Source organism: Vombatus ursinus, unplaced genomic scaffold, assembly GCF_900497805.2.
Source record: "Vombatus ursinus unplaced genomic scaffold, bare-nosed wombat genome assembly UNPS02014821.1, whole genome shotgun sequence".
NCBI classification, from domain to species: Eukaryota; Metazoa; Chordata; class Mammalia; order Diprotodontia; family Vombatidae; genus Vombatus; species Vombatus ursinus.
This window is the reverse complement of record NW_020954599.1, coordinates 25,600,332-25,615,024: the sequence shown is the minus strand read 5'-3', so window position 1 is coordinate 25,615,024 and position 14,693 is coordinate 25,600,332. Positions and strand designations below refer to the sequence as shown.

General features: G+C 35.8%; 1 protein-coding gene across 2 annotated transcripts in view; it reads right to left on the bottom strand.

Moving 5' to 3' along the window:
• The window catches only part of LOC114024539 (bifunctional heparan sulfate N-deacetylase/N-sulfotransferase 3), a 188,890-nt gene that overhangs the window by 127,711 nt on the left and 46,486 nt on the right, over nt 1–14,693 (bottom strand). For both annotated transcript variants that reach the window (XM_027837571.1, XM_027837573.1), the window contains exon 2: nt 6,242–6,329. In XM_027837571.1, the coding sequence (XP_027693372.1) occupies nt 6,242–6,329 (88 nt within the window). The remainder of the gene's footprint in view (nt 1–6,241; nt 6,330–14,693) is intronic.

The following is a 14,693-nucleotide window of genomic DNA, read 5'->3' as shown; positions in this document are numbered from 1 at the left end:
GACAACAGAGGTAACAAGAGGTGACAAAGTATCTCTAAAAACTGTCTGTGGTGTCATTTACTAATAATTAGGATGCCGACTCCATTCCAGTCCAAGGTATCTATGTAAAGGGAAATGGACTTCTGGATCCAACAGAGATACCTAATTCAGCAGAGTCAGCCCTCTTACTAGCCTTCTATTGTCTTGTAGCTGGCTTTTGTTCTTTTCTTTCTGCTTTCCCCCCCATTGACAGTAACCAATATTTGAACTTCAGAGTAAAGCACATTAACTAATAGAAAAAGTTAAAAAAAAAAAACCCTTTCAGCTTCCCCAGGCATACAGCTTATTTCCCAAAGCATGAAATGTGAGCACTCTAATGTGAGTAACTATTTTCTTGGCATAACTTCAAATGATATAAATGGTCATAAAATTATCCAGCCTTATTTAAAATTCAGCCACAGAATTTGATCCCACAATCTCTTACAGCAGCAAATTCTTCAAACTACATGCTCACAGTATAAAGAAAGAAATCTTTTTTCCTCTCTCTCTCTCTCTCTCTCTCTCTCTCTCTCTCTCAATAGTAGAAGCTGGCAGAGCTAAAGTGAATAGTTTTAATAGGGCCCTAGAGTCTAATGACAATGGACAGATTACTATAACGTTACAGCCAACTGCTCCCTGGTCCCTTTCCACTGCTACTCATTCACTTTGTTTCCCCACCAAGAGAAAAGGAATGCCAATTAGGAATGGAGAAAAGGAGTCATAGTGTATGATTTACTGGATAATGCTAAACATTACCAAAGAGAAAGCAACACAATGGGGTTATCTGGTCATCATGAGTTATGTTTGGACTCTCAAAATGCACCTTTACTGAAGTGTCAGGATAATCTTTTATCCAAAATGCAGGTGAAACCATATCTCAAAGCTCTACGATGATTATAGACTCAGCCATTAATTATGGGAACACCCACTCCTTGTCACAGGGGGATGGTAGCTCACTACACCAGGCACATAGACCCAGCTTCATCAATCCAGAGAAGAGACACTGACACAGGGAAATTCATTCTCATGGACCTTAAACAATACAAGAGCATACCTCCCACATTCTGGGAGCTCACCTGAGTCTTACTGTGTGCCATATAAAGACACCATGGCTGGCCAGCCTAATTAAGTCTGCCAGCACTAGCAACATTCTCCATAAATATCCTCTTATACACCACCCCCTTAAGCCCATTATAGAGGTACAACACAGCTCCGCTTTAACTCCCCCGATGTCCCTTACTGTAGTGCAGACTCAGCTCACAGTTTTCAGTATTGTTCCTATTTCTGGGCAAGATGCTGACTGCGCCTCTAACAACAGCACTAACATCATGATTTATAAAGAAAGCATAGGAGTTGAATGATGTAGAATAGAACAAATGAGGCAATACCCTAATAAAGACAGATGACTTTCACTTTCATCTGGCTAAGTACTTTATTTCAGAGAAGGATCTTTCTTTTCCTTATTAAATCAGGCATTCCTATGCTAGGCCACTTTTCTTCTATTCTCCTTTCCCCTTCCTTAAACACTTTTGTACAAGTTAACAATAAAACTACATGTAAAAGTACAAGTTAATGATGAAAAATATAATATTTACATAGCACATTAAGGTTTGCAAAATATTTTATAAATATCTCATTTTATCTTCATAACAACCCTACAAGTGAGGTGCTATTATGATCCTGATTTTATAGAAGAGAAAACTGAGACAAACGGAGGTTAAATGATTTGCCCAGGTGCACGTAGCTAGTAAAGTACTTGATGCTGGATTTGAACTCAGGTCTTCTTGAATCTCAACTTTTCCCCCCAATTTTTATGTTCCCAGGCCCTGATCTGGTTCCTTTCTGTAACTCTCTATATGTTTGTATTTGGTGGCTATGGACACTTATAGAAACTGATCAACTACTCATGACCAAAGTCATTCATGTCAACAGCTTGGGTTCTGTTTCCAATATTTCCATTGTCACTTTCTAGAGTCTCAAAGAGATTGGATCAGTCAACTGTAGAAGGCTCAATGGTCAAAAGGTTAAAAAAAAGAGGCCTAAACTTTTGGGGGCACAAGCAAAGGTTGTGTTGATAAATATGCCTTTGCTTGACCCAGGAATAGAGGGATTAGTGTTGGAAGTGACTTCAAGGTCATTTTTAGAGATGACAAAACTGAGGCTTATGGGGCTATCTTGGATGATTCTGAGCAAGTCATTTAATCTTTCTGACCCTCAATTTTCTCACCTATAAAGTGGGTACAACAGTATTTAAGACACATACTTCACAGGTTGACAGGAAAATGATTTATAAATGAGTGATAGTATTTTATTTGTCTAAATATACCTATTTGATGACTAAGAAGACAGAAAGATCTGGCTTCAACTCAGAGTCCTAACTTATACATGCTGTTACCCTGGTCAAGTCACTTAATCTTTCAGAATCTCAATCAACTCTTCAAGACTATAAGTGGAAGAGAAAGTTCTAAACTTTACTGGCAGAGGGAGGTTTCTTCTAAAAATCAAAGAACTAAACTGTAAAAATAAACAAGAAAACAAAACAAAATGAGAGTCTGCCATTAGTAACAAGGACAAAATTTGAATGCAAGGTTTTGGGCTGCACATCCAGGCTTCTTACCACTATAATATGCTGAAGGCAAGTGGTTCCTAGTGGCTTATTTCCTACCATTATGCACCTCATTATCCCCCTCACTAGGGTGGTTGATGTTTTCCATCCTTTTTCCCTTTGCCTTTACAATTGTTCTTGTTTCAATGAGATATCATACTAACTGTGTGATTACAGCTACTTCAGCTGTTGCTTTCCCACCCTAGCAGAGAGCATAGAACCCTGTGAGTACTCATTCTCTGGGGGAACCTTAGGTAATCATTCCATTCCTCACTTCTAGTTCCACTGCCATATGTTTGTGCTTAAAACAGAGCTGAGAGAAGCACAGAAGAGAAACGGGTAAACTCTTGTTCCCAGGGGATACCTTTTCACTTGGATCTGCAGGTTTCACAGTTAATGTAAATAATCCCTCATAATTATCCCTCAACTCCACCCTGCCCCCCCTTCCCTAATGTCTGCATTTTTTCTTGCCACACATCTTAAGCTTATTTTACTTGTTAGTCCAGCCCAAGGGCTTCATTTTATTTCAATACTAAGAAACAGATTCAAAGAGCTCCTTGGAAAAATAACCCATTATGCCTACTGAATTCAACATAAAAGGATCCATAAATCTGAGGATACAGGAATTACACAAGGGAAGCTTGCAACCATCATGACTTTATTTCTATTAACAGCACAATTGACTTGGTTTTGCCTCCTTATACTTTTTAACTCTATCTTTGCTGATTTTTTCCCCTTATATTACTTCAATGCTATTTCCTTCAAGTGTTTACTAAAAAGTAGCTGGTGATGTAAAGATTTTAAAAAAAAAGACAAAAGTTGATGGGCTCCTCACTTTTTTGACTTTGCTTACTGTTTGACCATTGGTCTGCTTAAAAACAATAACAAAACCCTATCAAAGGTAGAAATACAAATTAGAGCTGAAACTAAAATTCTTCCTTTTAAAGGGTTGGACTCTGTTTTGTGTGCATCATATAGCTCTGCTGAATGCTTTGGTGTTGTATTGGACAAACTAGAAAGCTCACTTGTCAGTAATAGTTGCATTGTATCTGACTAGCTATATTTCTAATTAAGATGTGATTTCAGATATGTGTAAGTTTTTATAAATTTAACCCAACAATTAAAAGTATGTTATGACCATATAGCTAATTTTTGATTTGCTAATTTTACTGACTCTCTATTGGCCAGACCCCATATTGTTGATTCAGGCATAGGCACGAACAAAAATCATTTAGGGTGCTTAGAAATGGGGCTGTGATATGCATTGTTAGAGGGAATACTCATCTTGATAAAAATATAGATCTTTTGAAGTTTTTTGATTCTCTGTGGTTATTTTAAAATATATTTAAGTAGAAAGTAACTTCCATTTTACATATCTAATTTTGGAATAGGGAGGGTTAAAAAGAACTTTCTTATATATTTAAAACAATATTCATACATAAATAAAAAGACTTATTCACTGTTGTTCTCATATCTAGCTAATAATTATGAAACTTTAAAATATCATATTTTCTCTCCCCACCCAAACACACTCTTAAACACACTTACACATTCACAATCACTTTTTAGGTCATTTTTTTGTCTCCAGTGACAAAAATATTATCAATAATAACAATGGCCTTTCCTTCCTAGCTGTGTGATTTAGATAAACATGTTCATCGAAAAAAATATTGTGGAACAAAAGACAAGGTGATTGTTCTTTCAAAGTTAAATGATCTTAGCATCCAGTGGTTTCTGGAAGGGTTAAAAAAGACATGACAGAATATAGAGAGCTGGCCTCAGAATTCATCAGACCTGAGCTCTGATACACTAGCTGTGTTACCTTGGGCAAGTCACTTAAATCCCTTAGTGCCCTTGACAAATCTCAAAGGCTGAAATTGTAGAGGTATGTGCTAATCTTCATTGGCAGAGCCATTTCCATCACTGGATGTTCTATAGGCCAGTCATGAAGCTGGTACAAAACAAAATAATCATAATAATAGTGCATATTTTGTTATTTTAGGGAAGCTAGGAAATCCTTTCAAAGATTCAAGTTTCATATCATTAAAATTAGGTTGAAATAATTGGAGATGTTCAGCCTGGAGAAGAGTTGGGAAAAAGTTGATTGAAGACTTTAAGTATTATTTGAAAGATTGTTAACCTAGTAGACCAGTTACGTTTGTTTTGTTTGGTTCCAGTGGGCAAAAGTAGGAACAATGGGTGGACATTGCAAAGAGCAAAATTTAACTTGATTAAAGGTAAAACAGAAACAAAAACAAAATCAACAACTAATGAACCATTGAGAGTTTCTCCTTGGCAAGTAGTAGGCTATCGTTCATTGAGAGTTTTAAAGTAAAGGCTGCATGATCACTTGTTTGTTTTATTGTAGAAACAACTCTGTGTGTGTGTGTGTGTGTGTGTGTGTGTGTGTGTGTGTGTGTGTGTTTATCTCTTGAGGTCCTGTTCAGCTCTGAAAGATCTTATTCATTCTTACCTGTGTGACCTTTGACACACCTCTCAGGTTCACTTTTTCTACTGTAAAATATAAGGTCAGACTAAATTGTCACTAGTTCTTTCTATTTCTGGTAGCCTTTTGTTCTGTGATCTTTTACCACTTCTTGCTTTTTTCAGATGTGATAGAGGCAGGGGTGTGCTGGAGTCAGCTTGAACTGGCTCATGAGAATTGATTATTACATTTTCTGTGTGAGAATTTATACTTCAGAAATTGACAAACAGTACAAATCATGGCTTGATATACTGTTTTGTTGAATGGCTTGACAAGAAAGTGATGGAGAAAATGTTAACAATACAGATTAAACTTAAAAGTGTGTTGTACATGCTTTTATTTTTTCCTTGAAAGCTGGGTGTTAAACACCAGCTCACCCCTGGATAGAAGCACCATTTCCTACTTATCACCTCCTCAAATTAGATGTGATAAAACAACATAACATGCCCATGTTTATGCTATACAGGCTTCTTGTGTCAAGACTTGTGCCTTGTTAAATTCCATGGGAATGGAATTTACTGTATTTCACATCTATAATATCATCCCTCACTTTAAAAAAATGTTAAAACACATAGCACTATGGAGCACAAAGCAGTTGCTTAATATTTGTTGAAATGAATTGAAATCTCCAGGTAAATGTGAGATTCCTAGTAACATCAGTGGCAAATGAATAGACTCAAAAGTGCACTTCATAATATTAAAGCTTTTAAAGCACCATCGACACAAATTCAGAGTAATTCATGTGTCATTATAACAGAATGAAAACCACCAAACTATTCAAACCCACAGGAAATTACCCTTAATCTTTTTTATACAGTACTTACAGGTTAAATTTAAATAATAGACATTCATTTTTAAGACTCTTAAAATTACAGGTTGATTATATCAGGCATCCTAGTGCATAGTATAAGGAATACGGTGAACTATTTCCCATCATATATATTATTAACTCTGATAACCTACAACCATACTATCAAAGGTCATTACTTGAACCTTTGTACGTGAATGTTACTGCTTCCAGCTCTTAGCACAGTGCCTGGCACATAGTAGACACGTGATAAATGTTCACTCTATTATAGTACACTAATAATAAAATTGAAATAAATTTGACTTAAAACAAATCAAAAACTTACCTGTATGATAAAACTTCCCTGAAAATCCCAGGTTGAAAGTAAAATTTGTGATTTGAGCTCTCAAGAGATTCTGAGTATCAAGCAGGGCCTGAAACATTAAAAATATATATACATATATATCATCAGACAAAGAATGGCAACTGTTCTACTTTGTTGTGGTTGTTCAGTTTGTTTGTTTTTTCAGTCATGTCCAACTCTTTGTAACCCCATTGGTATTTTCTTGTCAAGGACACTAGAGTGGTTTGCCATTTCCTTCTCTAATGGATTAAAGTGAACAGAGGTTAAATGATTTGCCCAGGGTCACACAACTAATAAGTGTCTGAGGCCAGATTTGAACTCAGATCTTCTTGACTCCAGGCTCAGCATTCTATTCAGTGAGACAACCAGCTGCCTCAATAATAGATGACTGGGAGCCAAACAACACAAGTAGTAGAATATTTGTATTAAAAAGATATGCCTTTGTTTCATTAAAGGAGCTTTCCCATTTCCCAAAGGTTCACTCTCCACTTCATGTTAAATTATATTTACAAATCATTTTGCACTTTCAGTTTCATATATATATGTATATATATATACTTCATCTTTCAGTATATTTACATATATGTGTAAATTACATTTATTCACATATATATATATTTACATATATATGTAATCAATATTTTGTCCATCTAATTCCATGTCAAAATCTGGACAGGAGTAATTTATCATCTTCTTGTTTTCCCTTTGTGGATGGTCAGACCAAAATTTCACATGGTTAAGGATACTGTCCAGGAGGCTCTGTAATGTTCTGGAGCTTGGCACAACAAGCATGGTACCATACCCAAACAGAAGCGTATGGTGAACTTTGCTATCTATGAAAAATCCTTTTTAAATTTGGAATCTACACAATCTCTCTTCCTTGAAAATGTTCTACACTATGATGAGTACGCATCTTCCTTTTTCATGCTTTAGCTGATATTAATGTGCAGAGAGTGATTAAACAAGGATATCTCTATTGTAACATCTCTTAAATAATCTTCAATTATGCCTTTAATGAAATATATTCCCATGTAGATTATTCTAACTATAATTTTGTATTCCTAAGAAAGCAAATATGAGCAGATAGATGGCACAACAGATAGCATGCTGGGTCTAGAGTCAGGAACACTCAACTTGGTGAGTTCAAATCTGGTCATAGATACTTTACTACCTGTGTGACCTTGGGCAAGTCACTTAACCCTACATGCCTTAGTATCCTCATCTGTAAAATAAGCTGGATAAGGAAATGAGAAACCACTCCAGTCCCTTTGACAAGAAAACCTCATATGAGTTTATGAAGAGTTGGACATGACTGAAAAATAGTTGAACAACAAAAGAAAGTAGGTATAGTGATTGATAGCAGCTAATATTCTCTTACTCATCTTTTTTCAGTGTTAATAAGGTCCCCACACCTTTGGTATTCTCTTCTACTTCAGATAGATATCCTGTTACTATACCTCAATGTTTCATAATTGTATCATTTCTAACATGAATCTCCTCTGAATATCACACTTCTAGATCAGTAGCTATTTCTGCCTTTATTTTCTGTAATCCCCATCACATTAAATCATAAAAAGACTGCAGACAGAAAGGATCTCAAAGGGAAATTATCCTGTCAAACTTTATTTTACAGGAGAGACAACTGAAAAACAAGGAGATTAAATGATTGCTCAAGGTTATTCAAAGAGTTAGGGGCCATAATCACCTCAGTGCTTCACAGGCATTTCCAGAAAGGGGAAAGGATATACAAAATAGACAAGTTTGTGCAGTGGTATGGAGTGGGCAGAGTTGGGGGAGGGGGAGAATGATGGTAATGACATTGAAGCTATATAAAGTAATGGTCTAGAAGAAATAATAGATCTGTTAAGCCATGGGCAAGAGTTGGGCTGGCAAGAAAAAATTATGCCTGCTGGAGACCAAAAGCTGGGTTGCAGTGAATGGAGTCTGGGTTCCTTAAGTTCTTTTATTGTTTCCTGTCTCTTCCCTTTTTCCTGTCTGTTCCCCTTTTCCCACCTCTATGCTATATATGTGAGAATCCAAATTTCTCTTTCTATTTCTTTTTGTGTCTTTGGATCTTTCTCTTTCCATAGTCATCTTTTTTATTCTGACATTTCCCAAAATATATTAACATCCTCAAAGTATATTGCTAACATTATCTCATTTGGATCTCATATCAACCTTTTAAGGTGGGTACTATAAGCATTATCTCTCCCATTTTATAGATGAGTAAACTGAGGCTCAGAGAAGTTAAGTGACATATCCATGGTCTAAAAGCAAAAAACTGTGACTCTTGGTCCAGTATGCTATTTATTAGATGGTATTGCCTCTGCACTTGACTAGATAATGTCAAGGTAGTTCCAAAGTTGTAAATCTATGAATCTACTCTCTTTAAAAACATTATCAGATGAGAAGATGACTCCTGTTCATGTTTGTAGAAATACAGGATAATGAGTGTAGAATGTCATGGATAAGTCTTTTAAATATATATATTTAGTTGGGGGAAATTTTTTCTTTCTTCTTTTCTTCAGACTTCATTATAATGGATGGTTCTTCAGTAGGGAGCCAGAAAGAAAACCATACAAAGAAATACCAGGGCTATAACAACAAAACATATTAGTAAATATTTATTTTAAAAAAATAGAAGTCTGAATTAAGTGATTATCTATGGAGAGTTGAGGATAAGGTTTGGACTTTGTTTCTATATTATAGCTTATATTCTTTTTTTTCCTTTTTCTTTTCTTTTCTTTTCTTTCTTTCTTTCTTTCTTTTTTTTTTGGCTAGGTAATGAGGTTAAATGACTTGCCCAGGATCACACAATTAGTAAGTGTTACGTGTTTGAGGCTGGATTTGAATTCAGGTCCTCCTAAATCCAGGGCTGGTGCTCTATCCACTGTGCCACCTAGCTGCCCCTATAGCTTATATTCTTAAGGCAAGCTTGTAATAATTTCCTAAAGGCAGTTTTATGAATAACGTTATGAGACTATTCCATCATTTGTTCATTTGTTTAATATTTTTGAGTACATCACAAATAAAAAATTTTCACTGAATATTGTTATAGTGATTTTATTAAATATTTCTACTGAGGACATGGCGCTATATATCATAAATATAAATTGTCATTGACTATTATGTCATAATGATTTTATTCATTTTCATATTTGGTTGAAGTAGGCTTACTCTATTATCACTAAGAAAAGCAAACATGTGAAATCAATTATATGTATCAGATGACTATATTTTCCTTCATTCTGGATATTGCATTGCAGAAACAGTATTATAGTAGTTCAAGATCATATTCAGCAGCTATTGTAAAGCTATGGTAAAGCTATTGTAAAGGCAATAAAATGCATTGTATACATTCAGCATGAATTTATATGTTTTGGGCAGATGTTATCTTTCTTGATCTATAACTTAGTTTTCTTTGGAGGACTAATAAGTATGAGGTTCAAAATTGATATTGTCCATTAAAGTATGTAATGAATTTAATCTACATTCTAAGAACTTCTTGAGGTATAGCTATTATTAATGCTACTTCATAGATGGAGAAACTGAGGTTTGGTGGGTTTCACAGGTCACAGATTTTAGATATGGAAAGGACCTTTGAAGTCATCTCATCCAACTGCCTTCATTTTACATGTGAGGACCCTGTCTTAGAATGATCGTGTAACTTATCCAAGGTTACATCAATAGTAAGTAGCAGATCTAGGATCCAGCCAAGGTGTTCTTACCCCAAACCTAGCACTCTTTCCACCGATTTTCCCTGTCAGTTATTTGAGAACTGAAAAAATGGATGAGTTATAATCCAGGTCTTCTAAGTCCATTGCTTTATCCCTATTACCAATTTGACTCTTAAGGTCATTTCAGGAATATAGTTCCTACCTGAAGAAAATCTATATAAGTATACCCATTGCCTTTATTGCCTTTTAAGGAACTGTAAGTACCTTTTTTCCTCCTCAAACACTGGCCAAAGAGCCACAGAACTTCTTTTTTTTTTTTTTTTGGAGGGGGAGAAGGTGAATCTATACAAATTGTTATGAAAATCATTATTTTGCTTTTAATGGTTCTGTACTAAACTATACACCTTCAACTATTTAGTGTGATATAGCAAGGATATTAGACTTGGTTTCAGAAGACTGGCATACAAATTCCAGTCTCCTCAAATAATAATCATTTGAATTTGGGCCAAACATAGATGGCCTGCTTATCACATTTACACGACACATGTAAATGTAACTCCACAGAGGGAAAGCAAAAACATGAGCAGGATTAAAAAAAAATATCTCGGGAGACTAGAATGTTGGGCTGAATTCCAAGAAGATGGAATTTAAGAGGGATAAATGACACTTGGTTTAAAAAAACCAACCTCATAAGTACAAGATGGAGGAGGTGATGCTAAAAGGTAGTTCATCTGAAAAAAAGATTTAATGGGTTTTGTAATTGCAGGCTCAATATGAATCATCACTGTAATATGGCAACCAAATAAATTGATATAATTTTAGGCTACATTATGGGAGATATAATATCCAGGACTAAGGAGGGAACAATTCTATTGCACTTCGTCAGATTTCATTTGGAGAATTGTTGTCTGCAGCTAGTTTAAAAAGGCCTGATGTCTAAAATAAGTAGGTAGTTATATTTTAGTAATAATGACTAGCATTTTATAGTACTTTAAATATTATACAATGTTTATGTGTTATTTTGCTTAACATGCATAACAACCCTGGAAGGAAACTAAGACAGATAGATAGGTTAAGTGACTTGTCCAAGATCACATGACTATTATGTGTCTGAGGCAGAATTCTAACTCAGGTCTTCCCAATTCCAAGTCCAGTACTCTATTTAATGATTATCTGCTATACCACTTAAAATCCTAGGGAACTGATACTATTATCAAAGGCAAATATAGTTTAGGGAACCATGGTTCAAGAAGGGAGTTGGTAAATCTGAGAGCATCCAGAGGAAGGTAACTATGAGAATGAAGGGCCTTATTTCTGTGTCCTTCAGGTTCATTTGAGGGCTGTGAGACTGGTTAGAGTAGAAAAAGGACAAGCTAGGGAACAAGATAGCTCTTCTCAAGTATCTGGAAGGCTAGCATTCAACAGAGTGATTCAACTTGGTCTACTCATTCCAAGATGGCAGAGCAAAGAATGAAGGATGGAAGTTACAGAGAAATATATTTAAGGCTGAAAAACTTCCTAATAATTACAGTTATACTAAACTAAGATGGACTGTCTGGAGAGGTAGCTAGTTTCTTTTCATTTGAAGTCTTCAGAAAAAAGACTTCTTCAGTGCAGTGTCATAGAAGGAATTCTTCATTTATGGGTTGAGTAACATGACATTTGAAGTATGTTTCAACTCTGAGATCTTATGTTTCAATGAAATCCTTTAGTCTTTCTGATCTTCAGTTCTCTCATCTGCAAAATGGTGATTAAAATGCTTGTGCTGTCAATTGTAAGGATATCAGGAAAGATTTGCTTCGTAAACTGTAAATTGTTATATAAGTGTGAGTTACGGTTATTTACTCTTCTCTGCATCCACAAAGACAGAACATTCATTTCTGATGTATATAAGCCTTTCTAGGGGCATAGGAAGTAGATAAAATTGTGTAGCTCATATGAACACAAAATTTTAAAAAAGGATTTTAAAAAGAACATAAGGTCCAAATGAAACTGTAGGAAAAAAGCATGTAGGGAGAGGGCAATTACACAAAATTTAAAATAAAATCTTCACAGAGACCAATATTTGGTCTTCTAACTTTTGAATTCTTATGATGTCCCACTGACTTCTCAGTTCCTATATTCTTCACACTATGCAGCTAAAAAATCTGAAGGTATGAATTTGTGGGAGGCAAAAAAAAGTAATCTGACAAAATAGAACTATGAAAATGGGACAAAATGTGGGCTTTTATATTTCTTCAGATGCTCTTTAAGTCTCTTTGTCAGCATGAATAGATCAGTTTCAGTACATCAAAGAGATGGCAAACATTAAAATTAAAAGAAACAGTAATAGATTTTATGTTGCCTATTTATGTTAGTATACATAACATAACATCTTTGGAATAACTCCTAGTTTGTAAGTCTTTTTGTTCTCTTTCTAGCTTCCTGCACTATATTCTCACCAATGCTAAAGCTTTTTGTGAGTGGACATGCATATATAGTTTGGTGTTGTTCTTCATTTTCGAAGAGGACAAAAGTGACATTAGTCCATATGAACATTTGGAATGGAAATTGTGTATTTCACTTTTCTTGCGACCTACTGCAATTCCGCTTTGCTCATAGCACCTTCTTTGATGCAGGGACACCTGGGCATTCCTTTGCCCAATGTGTCTCCTATGTCATGCAATCAATTCCAAAGTGAGACCTTGAGAGTATCCTTGTATCTCTTCTAACCTCCAAGTGAGTGCCTGGCTCATGTGAATTCCCTGTGAATAGTCTTCCAGGAAAATGTATGTTTGACATTCAAATAACATGACCAATCCATCAGAGCTGCACTCTGCATTAGAATTGAATGTTTGGAAGTTTAGCTCAAGAAAGAACCTGAGTGTCTTGTACCTTATCTTGCCAGATGATCTTCAGAATCTTCCTAAGTCACTGGAAGTATATAATACTTCAAATGGAAGAATATTCCTAAGTCACTGGTATACTGTCCAGGTTTCACAGGCATACAACAATGAGGTCAGCACAATGGCTCTGTAGGCTTTCAGTTTGGTAGTAGTCTAATACCTCTTCTCTCCCACACTTTGTTTTGGAGCCTCCTGAACATTGAGTTAGCTCTGGCAATTCATGCACCAGCCTCATCATTTATGTGTAATCTCAGGTAAGTATACTGCTAAAGTAAGTGAATTTATCCACAGCATTCAATATTTCTTCATTTTCTGTAACTGATGGCTCCACATATGGATGGTGTGTTGCTGGATGATGCAGAACCTGTGTTGTCTTAGTGTTAATTCTTAGGCCAAAATTAATTAGCACAAGCTGCAGAGAATCCATCCTTTGTTGCATCTCAGCCTCAGAGGCTCCATAAAGTGCACAATCAGGTAAGTAAAAATGATAAGATGGTATGGGCAATGTCTTTTAATTCATGCATATATTGGATTTAAGTGAGGCAGAGTTGCATGAAGTTGTTAGCCTTACTTTCTCTTCCAGAGTCATCAAAATCCAGTGGCAAGACAAAAGTGAAGATGACCAGTGATAGCTTGAGATGCAGTGGATGACCTTGGTGTCTTAGATGTCTAACTAAGTTCTTCCATAATGCCTGCTTCAGCTGCCTTCATGGATGTTGGAACAAATTGTTCTTATCTGCCCATTCCACCAGGGAAAGTCTTCCCATGCTTTGGGTAGATGTCCCCCTAACTCATCAAAGAGTTTGAGACTGCTTGGTTACCCTCAATCTCATTTAGCCCATCTGTCCAAACGGTTTACCAGGGTATGGCCACTATGTATGCTACAGCTTCTTGGAGTCACAGGTGTGTGTTGGGTGAATCAGGTGGACACCAAAGGCAGAAAGCAGCCCTCACACCACAGGCACTTACCTTCTCTGAACGTACGCTACACCTTAGCACCTGTGTTGTGGGGGTGAAAACTACCAAATAAAGCCTGTTGTTAGATCTTTCCAACATCCTCAAATTACCTGTTATTGATTTATCTCTTTAGAAAGCGCATCCCTTAATAGAATGTAAGCTTTTAGAGGACAATGGTGATCTTGTCACTTAGCTCAAAGCCCTGTTCATAGAACGTATCTAAATACTAATAATGCATGTTGTATTATTTGGTATAGGAATGGCAGTAGTGATGTATTTGTCAATATTTCGGAAAATGGTTTACTATGCTTTTTTGTTAAACTTCAAGTTAGTTTGTGATTATCTTTTAAGTCCCAACTAAAATTCTGCCTTCTACAGAAAACTTTCTCCAACCCCTCTTAATTGTTCCCTGTGTTGATTACTCCCTTCTTATCCTGTAAATAGCTTGATATGTGTATATTTGTTTACATGTTGTCTCCACCATTAGATTGTAAGCTCCTTGATATCTTTTGTCCCTTTTATGTCCCCAATGCTAAGCACGGTGTGTGGACCCAAGCTTGATAAATATTAATTGATTGATTCCTTAGCCAACAATTTTATTTTATTTGTTAGTCTAGATCTATGATTTCATCAGACTAGGAGCCTACCTAAACTGTGACTTCCTTCACAAAGGCAGTTCTGCAACAAATCTATAACTTATAGTCCTATGATGTTTCCTGGGGCACTGAGGTTCAAGGATAATTGCCCATGGTTACACAACTAGTATGTATCAGAGGCAAGACCTGAACCTAAGATTTTCTGGCTTCAAGCTGATCTTCTATCCACTGTTCCCTGATGTATCTCACTATTGCCACTCTAAATATTTGGAATATATATATATATATATATATATATATATATATATATATATATATA